Here is a 14,281-nt window from a genome sequence, read left to right as displayed (position 1 = left end):
CCCACATCCCGATGCTACTTCAGGATGGTCAGGGAGCCAGAGTGAAGGTGGGGAGAGATGGGAAGCAGGGCAAGGGGCTGCTGATGGCACCAGGATGCCCTTAAGAGCCCTCCCTTCCATATGAGGCTTCCCTGGCCTGGCAGCTCCCTGGCTTTCTCCCCAGAGAGCCCTGTGATGAAGGACAAACTGTCCGCCTACCCAGGCCACCCGGCTTCCAGGCCTCTCACCCTGCACCCATGCCCTTGTGGCTTCAGGTCAGGCCAGTCCAGCCTCTGCCCAGCCAGAGGTCCTAGTGACTTGGAAGGACTAGAAGGACTTGGGGGTCATCTGATCTGACTCAACGTGACTGCCTGTGATAGGCCTGAGTGTAAATCAATGCAATGCTGCCATCATCAAGCAAGTCTTGCTGTGAGCAAGAAGCTGGAGGAGCCCAACAGTGCCTGGTGGCTCAGTGCCATGCATTCCACAGCCAGTGCTTCATCCAGCAGGACTGATGGCCACTGGGCCCTGGGCAGGCTGCCAGGCCACCAACCTTGGTCTGGGCCAAGCTGATGTGGCTGAGGGCCACCCCAGGCTGGGCCATGACCCAGGTCTTCAGCTAGAGTGTCCCTCCCTACCTGGCCAGGAGCCCACCCTTCTCCGCATGAGGTGGCTGCCATCTCCCGCCCTCACCAGTGCCGGGCACTTCACCCACTGATGGGAGGGGCCACAAGTCAAGGCATAGGGGAAAAAGACTTGGGGTTCTTATTATTATTCTTATTTTTTAGCTTTTTCCCTTCTTCCTTCAAATTAGCAGCCAGCATCACTGCCAAGATGGGTGGGAAGGGAGACACTTCTGGAGCTCGTTGCTAATAGCAACAAACCAAACAGGAAAAGCAGGTCTGGCCAAATAAAATTGGCAACCAGGAAGTGCCTGCTCTGAGCACGAGCATGTGGCGTTTCTAAGCAGAGGGAAAGGCTCAGAGATCGCCCTAACCCCCAGTGAGGCGACTTCGAGCTCTCTCTGTAAGGGATATCTTTGAGCTTTAAACAACGAGAGAGCTTTCCTCTATTAGGCAGGGGACATGGAGGCTGGTAAAGGAACCAGGAGCCCCCTTGGCTCATTCTGGAACGTCTTGCGCCTGGGGAGCAGGGGGCGGGGCCTGGAGGCCTGGGATCCATGCACAGGGATGGACCCTGGCCAGGTGGGCGGAGTCTCTTGCTCCCATGGCTCTGTGACCCTGCCCAGGATCTCTGTCCAGGATCGCCAGGAAAAGCCCCCAAGGAAGTCTGAAGGAGCCCACAGGAGCCCAGCAGCAGCAGGTCCAGGAGCTGCCATGAAAGCCCGAGGAAGAGGGGGAAATTTGAAGGCCAGCCGGCAAGCAGGGGAAAGCCACCGAAGTTCCTGCTCCTGAGCCCTGAGGCCGGGTGCCCTGTGGGGCTGGGGGAACTCACCCAGGACCAGCCAGGGCAGAAGGGGAGGCCTGCCTGCTCCTGGGCTGGACTGAGAGGGGTACCTTGAGAGGTCAGAAGCCCTCAAAGCCACATGGGGAGGGTAAGGGACACATGGCTGGGGACAGGAGATGCTCTGTTTTGACTTTGAGCAAATTCTCCCAACCATCAGCTCACAGAAATTACACTCACTAGGCCGGGCGCGGTGGCTCACGCCTGCAATCCCAGCACTTTGGGAGGCTGAGGTGGGTGGATCACCTGAGGTCAGGAGTTCTTGACCAGCCTGAACAACATGGTGAAACCCCGTCTCTACTAAAAATACAAAAATTAGCCAGGTGTGGTGGCGAGTGCCTGTAATCCCAGCTACTTGGGAGGCTGAGGGAGGAGAATCGCTTGTACCTGGGAGGCAGAGGTTGCAGTGAGCTGAGATTGCACCACTGCACTCCAGCCTGGGCGACAAGAGCCAAACTCTGTCTTAAAAAAAAAAAAAAAAAAAGAAATTACACTCACTGTATCAGGGCCCGAGTCACCGAGCACTGCCGTGTTCACTGGTCGGAATGCTCGGGAAGCCTCAGGAAACGAAGGAGGGCTGGGCTGTCAGCTCCAGTCCCTGCAGGAGCCACCTCCAGGCTCAACGCTCCACCATGGCCACCCGCCGCCCAGCCCAGCTGTGGAGAGGGCAGCCTGGCCTTACCTTGAAGGCTCTGTTGAGCACCTCCTCTCCGCCTCTGCTTCCCAGAAGGTTCACGACCACCTGCTGCCCGTACTGCTCCTTCAGAAGCACCATGTGCCTGCAAAGGCAGCGGGGTGGGTGTGATGCTGGGCACAGGCACAGGCACAGACTCTGCCCTGTTCTGCCCCTCAAGGGAAGACGGGGCAGGAGTCATGCTTTCTTAGTGCCAGAGTCCAGGACCAGCTGTCCCCCATGACCCAAAGCGTGGAAAATGAGCCTGGGTGGAGAGAACTTGCACCTCCCAGCTGCCATTACTACTGGCTAGCGTAGACTTCTACATGAGTTTGGAATCAGACAAAGGATATGCTGCACTTTCTATAAAGCACCTCCCATTAAATCTAGAACACCTAACCTGAACTTTCATCAACAGAATTTTGTTTTTGAGACAGGATCTCAGTCTGTTGTCCAGGCTAGAGTGCAGTGGCATGATCATAGCGCTCACTGCTGCCTTAAACTCCTGGGCTCAAGCAATCCTCCCAACTCAGCCTCTCAAGTAATAGGGACTACAGGTACATGCCACCACATCTGGCTAATTTTTACTTATTTATTTTTCATAGAGACAGGGTCTTGCTATGTTGTCCAGGCTGGTCTCGAACTCCTGGCTTCAAGCAATCTTCCCACCTCAGCGTCCCAAAGTGTTGGGATTACAGGCATAAGCCACCGCGCCTGGCCTAGAGTCTTACACACGCAATGTGCACATGTGTGAAATGAATCTCTTATTTTGCTTGGTACCCACCCTTCTCAAAACTAGAACAACTGGCAGGAGAGCTCTCAACTCAGTATCCTGTTTTCGATCTAAGTGCTGTATTGCATTATGCTAAACCACAACAAGGAGATACAACAAAACTTGCAGGCTTTGGAAAACATTCCTTGTATTGGAAGCTACTTTCTAAATATGTATGTTGAAATATTAGGGAGATATTCCAATATTTATTCTTGATCACCAGCTTTTTTAAAGTAACCTTACATTTCAAATTTAAACATGTTGAAATGCAGTGCCTTAAACAAAACATAGGGAAATGATACAATGCAAAAAGCAGATGTCAAATTATCATTTAATGGTGCAATCTTTATGCCTAAATATAGAAAAAACACTGGAAAAAAACACATGATGTCAAAAGTGGTAGAATTTTATATGATTCAAGTTCTTTTCTTCTTTAAACATCTTTCTCTTTTCCAAACTTCTGTAATGACACGTTTATGAGCGGAATTTTTTAAAGAGCTAATAATGATCATGAAAAAAATCATGTTTTTTCTTATGCAATAAGATAAAACATTCTCTTACTAACTTTAAGGGACAGTAGTAGAAAGAGTATGGATTTTGAAGTAGGTAGTTTGAAGTTAGGCTTGCCTGCTGACTCCCTGGCCTAAGTTAAGGGTGAGCACCCTCCCGGGCTCCCGTCTCCACGTGCAGCTCCAGGCAGCCCTGGGGCGGGCTGTGTGTGGCTTCAGCCCTTGTGGGCTTTCTTTTGGGTCGGTCTGCCCAGAGAAGGTGCATCCCAGGCCTGGCTCTGACACGTGCAGGCTCTGCCCCTGGTGAGGGAGCCCACCGTGGCCACACATCCAAGCCACATCCCACAATGTGGCTTATCAGAAACAAGGCCCATTTCTGATCTCTGCCTGTCTCATTCCTGCCCCTTCTTCTCAACTGGTTCCAAAGCCCAGGGCCAGAAGGAAAGTGTTATTACTCATTATTACTCACTATTCCTCATCATTACTCTATGCTGTCCCAACCCCAAACTCCCCTGATCAAATGATTCATCCCTTCTGAGCTGGCTCCTTCATCTATAAAGCAGGGCTACTTCCCCTCCTGCGGAGAATGGCGAGGAGGACTGAAAAGACGAGTGAAAGTGACAAGGACAGTGCTTGGTGTGTGGGACGTGGTTCCTCTTTCTTTCCCTTTATTGTAAAATGCTCGTTATTGGTGAGCTGAGAGGCCCTGCTGACCCAGGTAAGGGGGCGCTGGCACCCAGGGCGTAAGGGGGCGCTGGCACCCAGGGCGTAAGGGGGCGCTGGCACCAGCAGCAAGGTCGGCGGCATACGGGCTTCTTCCTGGGTCACCCTGAGCATTGAGGCCTTTTTTTCACTTCCCCTGCCTATGGGTTACTGTCATAGGAAGCTACTTGGAAAACAGGAGTTTTTCGGGACACTGAGGAATCAGATTTCTATTTGGAAGCATCCTTCTCATCTTCAGGGAGGGACCAAGAGTTCGGCACCCCCTGATGTGCACAGCAGCCACCCGCAGAGCGGGGCGGGGAAGGAGAAGGGGTTCACTGTCCTGTGAGGGGAGACTGAGGCACCGCCCTGTGAAAGGTTAGCCCTTCCACCGAGACTCATCACCACACAGAGATGACAAGACCCCACTTAAGCAGCTGCAGCCAAAGTCCTGCTGCAAACAGCCCTCCTCAGATATGGAGCACATACAGCAAAGTGACAAGAGACCGCCTCGGCTAACAGGGGCACCCATGCAGCTCAGGCAAAGGAAAACAAGCATCCTCTGGGGAGAAAAACTATCTGTGTGAAGGTTTTGCGGGGGAAAGAAAGGATTTACTCTCGACCAAATCCATCAGAGAACCGCACGACTCTTGAGAGCGCAGTGATGTCCCAGAGAAGAGAATTGGGAAGCACCCAGGACAATGCACATGCCAGTCCAGGGACATCATCGAGGACCTGGGCAGCCTGCTCTCAGGGGGACCCTCACGGTGCCCCACTGTGGCCACTAGGCAGACATGTCACCTTATTTCCAAACGTTATCTCGAATGAGGGGAACATAGTCAGCAATGAACATGAGAGCAGCAGCACCTGCAAGGGAACGGGAGGGCTCCTGCCTCCAGCCCAGTGTCGTGGGTAAGAAGCATTACAGAAGAGACTTCCTGGACACAGTAGCTGCCTGTAGAAAGACTCACCCTTTCAGCAGCTTGTCCTGTGATTTGCATAAGAGATCTAAGTGTACCCCTAGATTTAGGAATGCTTTCCAAGGGGCAAGGCAGCCTCTGGGGTGCTTGTGAGGAGAGAGAGGTCTCATTCTCTGTGGTACGTGCATCTCACACACCATGCATTACCAGGATTCTGAAAAATCTGCAGTCTATGAAAATGTGCTTCAACCAGATGTATGTATTTTTTAAGAAAGCTCCTAAACATAGGAGGGTTCCTGAAGCGAACCCAGCATGACCCTTTCCTCTTGTTTTGGGTCAGCTTCGGGTAGAATATTTTTGTTTTTTGTTTGTTTTGTTTTGAGATGGAGTCTCGCTCTGTCACCCAGGTGACCCCCTAAAATCTGAGCCACCAAGCTCAGCCAGGTAGAATTTCATTTTCAGTTTCATGTTCACTATTTCCTAAGACAATTTAGTACAGATGAATGTCAACTGAAAGAACTCCGTGTGTAGAATGCTTAGGACATACTAATAATGCTCTGGAAAAGGCAATGGTCTTGTCTATACTTGATTAAATATCTCTTTACAGAAAAGCCCATTACATTGTCACACACTAATCAGGGGTCACATCTGGGCTCATATGACAAGTGTTATGTTTAACAAGAGTATGAAAGCAAACTTAAAGTCTCAATAAAGCTTCAGGTAGAAGGACTCAAACACTTAACACATTACTTTAGAGAATTTTTACTATATTCACTAAGACAATTTTAAAATATTGAGTATTTAGATTAAATAAGCAAATCTTTTAAGAAGTTATTATTTCAAATACATATTACAAATAGCTCTGCTTTTCTTAAGCAAGCTGCAAAACAGTAAATGTGTTATGATCCAATTTGTGTATTTAAATATACACACACACACACACACACACACACATATAAAATGCCAAAATTGTTTTCTAGAATGACATGTAAAAAACTACTAATAGTAAAATCTCTGAGAGTGGTAACTGGGAGTTAGGGTACTTTTATTTTTCACTTTATACTTTTCTATACTTATTTATTCTATACTATTTTAAAACAAAAAACAAACAGCTTCAAATACCCTATAATTTAGATGATCCCTTATTAACCAGGGCATAGAGATGAAGCCTCATTGCAAGAAACTGGTAAGATAAAATAATTATAAAGTGCTACCTGAACATTCATTAATTTACCTTCAGGAAACCTGAGAACAAAGTAAAAATCCCATTTTGTCACCTCCCTTCTTGCATAAAGGACCAAAGGGAAAGCAGCTTTAGATTCAGGGTTCAGGGTCCTCCCTTTCCCGTCGCACCCTCTCCCTTATGTCTGATGGGACGACGATGTCTAAGGATGACAATGACAGGCTTGGATGGTATCAGACAATCCCTACCTGTCGAAAGCAGGGGCATTGGCTTCCAGGCCTCTGTGGAGTCTCAGATGATGGGAGCCAACCTAAAGCAAAGAGAAGTAACAATAGTGATTCTTCCTGCTCTGCAAACCAAGGAGGCCGTGGTTCTTCCCATTCTCCTTCTTACTGCCAGCCAGGCTGCATGTGGCACCCACTAGGCCACCTCTGTGGCCTTTTCAGGGCTCAGGAAGGCTGAGCTCTCTGGATTCAGCTAACAGTGCTCCAAACTCAGGTCTAGGTGCCTCGAGTCTGGCTTTGCTGCTGCCCAGTCCTAACTGCAACATGACCATGTCTGCTGCAATTCTTCCACAGAAAGCAGATCCAGGGTAAGATGATGAGGCAGATGTCAGATCCTAAGCTCTCTGATAGCACAGAGGTCAGTGAAGCCAACTGTGGAGACAGAAACTGCTTCTCAGTCTCCTTTATGCCTTCAGGGACACTAATTTCCCCCTAAAATCTGAGTCATGCTAATGATCAAATTTGCCTTATTATTAATAGAACTATTTATTTAATACTCAACTTAGTTTTAAAAAATACATTTAAAATACATATTGTTGCTGGAGCCAGCTTAAAGGGGCTTTTGCTGGCCAAATCTGGGACAATCTGAACATCAAACTATATGAGGACAGTAATGGATTTTAACCTGATGAATAAAATAGAAATTCATGAATCTATACTGATGATAACTAGATGGGTGAATAGATGGATGGATGGATGGATGGATGAATAGCTGGGTGGATGGGTAGGTGGGTGGATGGATGGATGAATGAATAGCTGAGTGGATGGATGGGTGGGTGGATGGATGGATGGATGAATAGCTGAGTGGATGGATGGATGGGTGGGTGGATGAATAGCTGTGTGGGTGGATGGATGAATAGCTGAGTGGATGGATGGATGGATGGATGGGTGGGTGGGTGGGTGGATGGATGGATGGATGGATGGATAGCTGAGTGGATGGATAGATGGGTGGATGGGTAGGTGGGTGGGTGAGTGGATGGATAGATGAATGGGTGAATGAATGGGTGGATGGCTGAATGGATGGATAATGGGTGGATGGATGAATGGGGGGATGGATGGATGGGTGAATAGATGGGTGACTGAATGGATAGATGGATGGGTGAATGGGGATGGATGGATGGATGGGTGGGTGGATGGATGGGTGAGTGGATGCATCAGTAGATGGATAGGTGGGTGGATGGATGGACAGGTGAATGTGAGGATGGATGGACAGGTGAATGTGAGGATGGATGGATGGGTGGGTGAATGGGTAGATGAAAGATGGATGGATAGGTAAGTGGGTGAGTGGGTGGGTGGATGGGTGGGTGCGTGGATGGCTGGGTGGATTGATGGCTGGATCGCTGGATGGCTGGATGGGTGGATGACTGGATGGATGGATGGATGACTGGCTGGATAGAGGGATGGGTGGATGGTGGGTAGACAGGTAGGTGGATAGGTGGATGGGTGGATAGATAGGTGGACGATGAGTGGATAAGTAGATGGGAGGGTGGATGGGTGGATGAATGGATGGGTTAATGGGTGACAGATGGGTGAATCAGTGTGCAGGTGGGTGGGTGTGTAGGTGGGTGAATGGGGAACAAGAGAGGGCTCTATAGTAGAATACCAAGTAATAAATTTGGAGGAAATCATTTAAAAATCATCATTTTACAACTGTCATAGTAAATAATTGTTCAGCAAAAATTATCTGTTGATGATATATCTTAAGGGAAACTTTAGTAAGAGGCAGGATACCAGCATGGTCTCAAAGTGTCTCCCATAGATTGCTGATTAGTTGAAAGGGAAAACATATTAAGCGTAAATGGAGAAACTGAATAGCACCTTGACTGGGTGACCAAAATTAACATCACTAATGAGGGGCAGATGGACACCGTGTGCCTCCAGATCTGGTACCCTGAGAAGGACACAGCATCATCTAGGTAGCATTCTGGTCAGGGATCCATACACTGAATGTGATTATAATGAAACACTAGGAAAACGTAAAGGTAGGGACCCTCGACTTAATGGAAAAGAAGGCTTGCATTCTCCAAAAACATCAATGTTTTGAAAGACAGAAAGCTGAGAAACAGATGCAGATTAAAGACTAGAGACATGACCACAAAATGCAGTATGTGATGCTGGACTCAAGGCGGGAAAAGGTGCTTCAAAGGACATCACTGAGACAAGTGATCAATTTGGAATATTGCCTGCAGATGAGATTGAAGTACTTTGTCAATGTTAAATTTCCCAAATGTGTACCTATACTATGGTGATGTAGGAGAGTACATTTTGCACTTAAGTAAAGAGACACCGACACGGTTTGGATGTGTGTCCCTTCCAAATCTCACATTAACACGTGACCTCCAGTGTTGGAGGTGGGGCCTAGTGGGAGGTGTTTGGATCATATGGACAGATCCCTCATGAATAGCTTGGTGACAACCCCATGGTAATGAATGAGTTCTTGCTGGTTCACAGGAGAGCTAGTTGTTTAAAGGAACCTGCAACCTCCCTCTCCTTGCTCCCTCCCTCATCATATGACACACTGGCTCCCCTTCCTCTTCCACCATGACTGTAAGCTTCCTGAGGCCCTCCCCAGAAGCAGATGCTGGCACCATGCTTCCTGTATAGCCTGCATTACCATGAGCCAAATAAACCTCTTTCCTTTATAAATTACCCAGCCTCAGGTATTCCTTTACAGCAAGGCAAATGGACTAACACTGATGTGATATATGCAACCTACTCTCAAATGGTTCAAAAAATAATAACGTGTGTGGCAAAAGGTTAAAATTTAGTGAATCTGGGTGAAGGACATATGGGAGCTCCCTCTTATTCTTAAATTTTTTCTGTAGGTCTGAAATTATTTCAAGAATAAGTTGTTAAAAATGCACTCTTTAGTTTTGCTTCTGTTTGAGTGTTGTAAAAGTAGTGTCATCAGATTTATCTATGTTATGAGATGCAGTTATTATCACACTTCATGTATCATTGTATAACTCAACACTACAGGTGATACAACTGCCCCATCTCAGACTCAAGAAAAGCACCCATCTAGAGAACTGGTTTCTCAGCAATAGATTTAGAGATTCCTTGGAGAAGGTTTCCTTTTCTTTTCTTCTTCTTCTTCTTCTTTTTTTTTTTCTTTGAGACAGGGTCTTACTCTGTTGCCCAGGCTGGAGTGCAGTGGTGCAATCACGGCTCACTGCAGCCTCAACCTCCCAGGTTCAAATGATCCTCCCACCTCAGCCTCCCAAGTTGCCGGGACTACAAGTGTACACCACAACACCTGGTTATTTTATTATTTTTTTTTTTTTGGTATTTTTTGTAGAGATGGGGTTTCGCCATGTTGCCCACGCTGGTCTCGAACTCCCGGGCTCAAGTGATCCACCCACCTCGGCCTTTCAAAGTACTGAGATTACAGGCTTGAGCCATTGTGCCTGGCCAGGTTTTTTTTTATGTAAACAGTTCAACAAAGTCCCAAATCCCTTTTGGTCCTAAGACACTTTGGTCACAAGTGAAGTGAGTGCAAAATGAGGCATCTTGGCTGTTGGTTAATGGAGCTCCTAAGAAAGGCTCACCCCAAACCTGTGGGGGTTTTTTTGTTTTGTTTTGTTTTGTTTGCTGCCTGTGTCACCTCTGTCCTTTATCCCCATGGCCATCAACACCTGGCTGAGGAAATCTCAGAGAATTTGAAAACTTTCATGGCCGCGCTACCGAGAGGCCTGCTCCATCCTGCACCCTGAGGGAAGTCAGCGGGTCTGTGTACCCCTCAGCCACCCTCTGAGAGGTCACCAGGGCTAAAACCCAAGAGAGGGGCTACCTGCTCTGTGTGTTCTGTCAGTCATCACAAGAAATCTCCCCTGGCTTCAGCAATGAGCAGCAGCTGTTTATAGGATCATTCCCCATGGGAGCACAGTAAGAAGCGAATACAAGCTCGGCAGGCCAGGGCTGAGGAGCCTGGCTCTCCGTCGTGACAAGTTCTATTACTGGACATGTCTAACTGTCTCTCTCTGAGTCATAACCCAAAGCCTCTTCTTTTAATTAGGTAGAAACTGTCGCACAGATGACTGGACCTAGCAGGCTCCAATCCCCAGGCTCTATAGCTCCCCCGTTAACATATAAACTGCATTATCAGGCAGCAGTCCATTCCTGTTACTGAGCGCCCTCCGAGTCAACATGCCATTGGGTATCGTGGAAAGGCAGGAAAGGGATGGGAGACGCTGAATCCCCTGGCCTGGGTGATGACACCTAACCAGGACTCCCATGGAAAGACCCAGAAGCACTTCAAAGTTTCTAACAAGTCTGCACAATTGCAAATTAATTTGACAGAAACTATGCCCTTGAGTCCAGGGAGCAGGCAGCAAAGCAGAGTGAAATGAGGCACCTGCCTTTGATGGGATCCCCTCAACCACATCAGTGAGGACTCAGGGAATGTGGCAAGCAGACGGCACGCCCTGGAATCAGCTGCCCACAGCAGAAGGCACAGCCTGGACAGAGGCTGCAACACATCTTTTCTGAGGCCTCAGGCTTGTCTTTCATCCTGGACTTAGACAAGCATTCCGTGTGGACAGGGCTGGGCCCAACTGTCACAGGCATGGTCAATATCCCCTGCAGTGGCTAGTCCAGTATCACTGCTGACAACAAACCTTTCTACCTCAGAGAACTAAGAAGTCAGTCGGGAGCACCACCCCCGGGTGAATGACTAGAGCAGGGAATGGGCAGAAGAGATCTGTTAAGTCTAGACCAGTGATTCTCAAAGTGTGGTCGTTGGACCTCCTCTGGGTGCTTGTTAGAAATGCAAAGTCCTGGGCCTACCCCAGATCTGCTGAGCCAGACTCTCCAGGGGTGGGGCCAGGAATCTGTGTTTTAACAAGCCCTCCAGGAGATTCCTATGCACACACGCTGAAGTTTGAGTGGCTCTGGTTTTGACTTATTTCAGGACTTGTTATGTTCCCTTTTGGCTCAGGTTGCAAATGCCCATGAAGGGGTAGAAGGTACAGCAGGGAAGACAGCTCCAGGGGCCATGTGCATACCTGCAGAGGTGCATCCACACCTGTAGAGCTGCATGCACACCTGCAGAGCCCTGTCCATACCTGCAGAGCTGTGTCCATACCTGCAGAGCCAGGTGCACACCTGCAGAGCCACGTGCATACTGGTAGAGGCATGTCCCCACCTGCAGAGCTGCATGCATACCTGCAGAGCCGTGTCCCCACCTGCAGAGCCGCGTGCATACCTGCAGAGCCATGTCCACACCTGCAGAGCCATGTTCCCACCTGCAGAGCTGCATGCATACCAGCAGAGGCATGTCCATACCTGCAGAGCCTCAGGGACACCGTGACCAGGCTCAGCTTGCCACAGCTGCTTCCTTGGGCTCAGGGCCTCAGGCTGGGTCCCTCCATCCCCTAAACAAGTTGTATTACTGGACTTGTCTAACCGCCTCTCCCTGAGTCATGACCCTAAGCTGCTTCTTTTAAGCAGGTGGAAAGGCAACACAGTGAGGCCTTGGGCAAAAGTGGAGGGGAGCTGGGCCTCATGTTCTCTCCGGAGCTCACCCTTCCTCCGTCACCCCGTGCATCCCTTTTGTCTGGGTTCCTTGGGCCTCATATCCTTCCTCCCCTCTGTCCTGCTCCAGCACTGACCAGCATCCACCTTCTCTGGCATCACCTAGTCCTGAGGTCACTGGGTGTCAGAAGCCACAGGCACGAGCTGCAGCTGGGGGCAGGGTCCACCACTGTCACTGCACTTTGTAGCTTCCCTTCTCCTCCACCCCGTCCTCCTCCCCTCTGGGCAAAGGGCCAGCTACTCTTATCTGGCCCCTAAAGTCATTAGTTCAATCCTATAGACCAGAGACTGAGGTTAGGTAGACAGCCATGAGGATAGTCGGGGTCTGGAGAACTCCTGGCTGTGGAAGTCACAGCAGAGTCTCGATCAGCACTCAAGAGGCCCAAGGATCTCAGACAGCACCTCCACGCCTCTCCCCTGCACCCCACCACTCCTACCAGACTTAAGGCTACCCAAAAATCTCAGCTCAACGGCCTCCCATCTGGTGTCTTTCCCCCCCAAACTAACACTGCCTAGACTTCTGTCTAATTGTGTGTCTACCTCTTGCAGCCCTTTAGCAGTGTCCAGTGTGTGCTGGAGCCAGCTCCCGCAGGCTTGCAAGCCGACGGTGCACCCAGCTGGTCCCAACTCTGAGCTCAGTGATGTGGAGCCGTAGGTTGAAAGTGGCCACGATGGGAGAATTTACACCACAGCAATGGACAAATGCTACAAACCAAAGCTCCCTGCACCCAGTCTGACCCCAATAAAACTGGCTTGCCAGCACAGCACCGAGTGGTCCCCATACTTTTCTGCATGCTGGAGTCACCCATGGGTCTTCAAAAAGGACGGCTGCCTGGCTCCCGGCCCCAGATATTGTGACTTAATGTGTATGGTATCAACCTGGGTATCAGGATTTTTCAAGCTCCCCAGCAGTCTTCTGTGCAGCAAGGTTGGGGAGTACTGCTTGAGTAGCTGCTGGTATGGGATGCAAACTTCTCAGTGTAGCATCCACAGGCCCTTGACCCAGCCCTGCTCACCTCTCCTATCTGTTCTCCCATTCCCTTCATGCCCAGGACTTCAAGAAGCTACCCAGTGACGCTCCCTGATCACTGTGAATCCAAGGGTTACAACACCTGCACCCATTGTTCCCTCTGCAAGGGCTGCCTTCCTTGCCTGAGGGCTTCTTCCTCACCCCTCCCCAGTCTGGACCCTTGGGCAGCCCACCCCACACCCTCAGCCTGGGAGAGCTGCCCCCGGGGCCTCTTCCTTCTTCCAGCACGGCTCTGTCCACACAACACTGCCATGTCCTGCCCCCTGCTCCCTGAAGGCAGGGACTGTATCTGATCCCTGGTGCCCCCTACACCTGGCAGACGCTCAGTGAATGTTTGGGATGAATAAATGGCTTCATCTGGGGTTACTGATTTACGATGAGTCTATGAGGGATGAGAGATAAGACTGACCAGGAAGCTGTCTTCATGTTACTACATCTCACGGTGTCCCTGTTCCCGCGAAGACAGGAGGAAACTCTCATTCAGTGCTCAGGACACCAAGAGCCACGCTTCTCCGGATGCCACCATTGGTTTTATCTCCTGGGTGTTATCATTTGTTTCTGTTAGTATCAATAGCAGCTGCCATTTTGAGTACTTTTTAGATTCTAGATACCGTGTGTGTGTTTTTTTTTTTTTTGACAGAGTCGCACTCTGTTGACCAGGCTAGAGTGTGGTGGCACAATCTTGGCTCACTGCAAACTCCTCCTCCCAGGTTCAAGTGATTCTCCTGCCTCAGCCTCCTGAATAACTGGGATTACAGGAACCTGCCACCATGACTAGCTAATTTTTGCATTTTTAGTGGGGATGGGATTTCACCATGTTGGCCAGGCTTGTCTTAAACTCCTGACCTCAAGTGATCTGTCCACCTTGGCCTCCCAAATTGCTGGAATTACAGGCATGAGCCCCCATGCCCAGCCAAATTCTTATATTACGCTCTTTAATCCTCTCTAGAACCCTATAAGGTAGATATTGTTAGCCCCATTTTACAGAAAAGTAAACTAAGGCTTGGCACAGATAAGAGCCTCTCCAACACACATGGTTCCAAAGCAGGGGAGCCAGAGTTTGAATTTGAGCCCAGGTCTGTGTCGCTTCAAAGCTCGTGCTCTGAGTCACTGTCATAAACTGGCTGTGACCGCGGTTCTTTCTGTGGTGGCTGCGGGGAAGCTTGGAACAAGCGTCAGGTTCCTTCCCACGCACACAAGACCCACGGCATGCATCGTGGGCACCAATTCGAC

The 14,281-nt window shown here is 49.5% G+C and overlaps 1 protein-coding gene across 9 annotated transcripts in view; it reads right to left on the bottom strand.

The window, feature by feature from the left end:
- Positions 1-14,281, bottom strand: part of SYNJ2 (synaptojanin 2) — a 132,636-nt gene that overhangs the window by 52,693 nt on the left and 65,662 nt on the right. For all 9 annotated transcript variants that reach the window (XM_034963149.3, XM_055114279.2, XM_034963144.3 and 6 more), the window contains exons 6-7: positions 6,451-6,512; positions 2,126-2,222 (exon numbers count right to left, since the gene is read on the bottom strand). In XM_034963149.3, coding sequence (XP_034819040.2) covers positions 2,126-2,222; positions 6,451-6,512 — 159 coding nt within the window. The remainder of the gene's footprint in view (positions 1-2,125; positions 2,223-6,450; positions 6,513-14,281) is intronic.

Source organism: Pan paniscus, chromosome 5 (assembly GCF_029289425.2).
Source record: "Pan paniscus chromosome 5, NHGRI_mPanPan1-v2.0_pri, whole genome shotgun sequence".
Classification (NCBI taxonomy): domain Eukaryota; kingdom Metazoa; phylum Chordata; class Mammalia; order Primates; family Hominidae; genus Pan; species Pan paniscus.
Note: the sequence above shows the minus strand (reverse complement) of the source record. Positions and strands in the feature narration are given on the sequence as shown.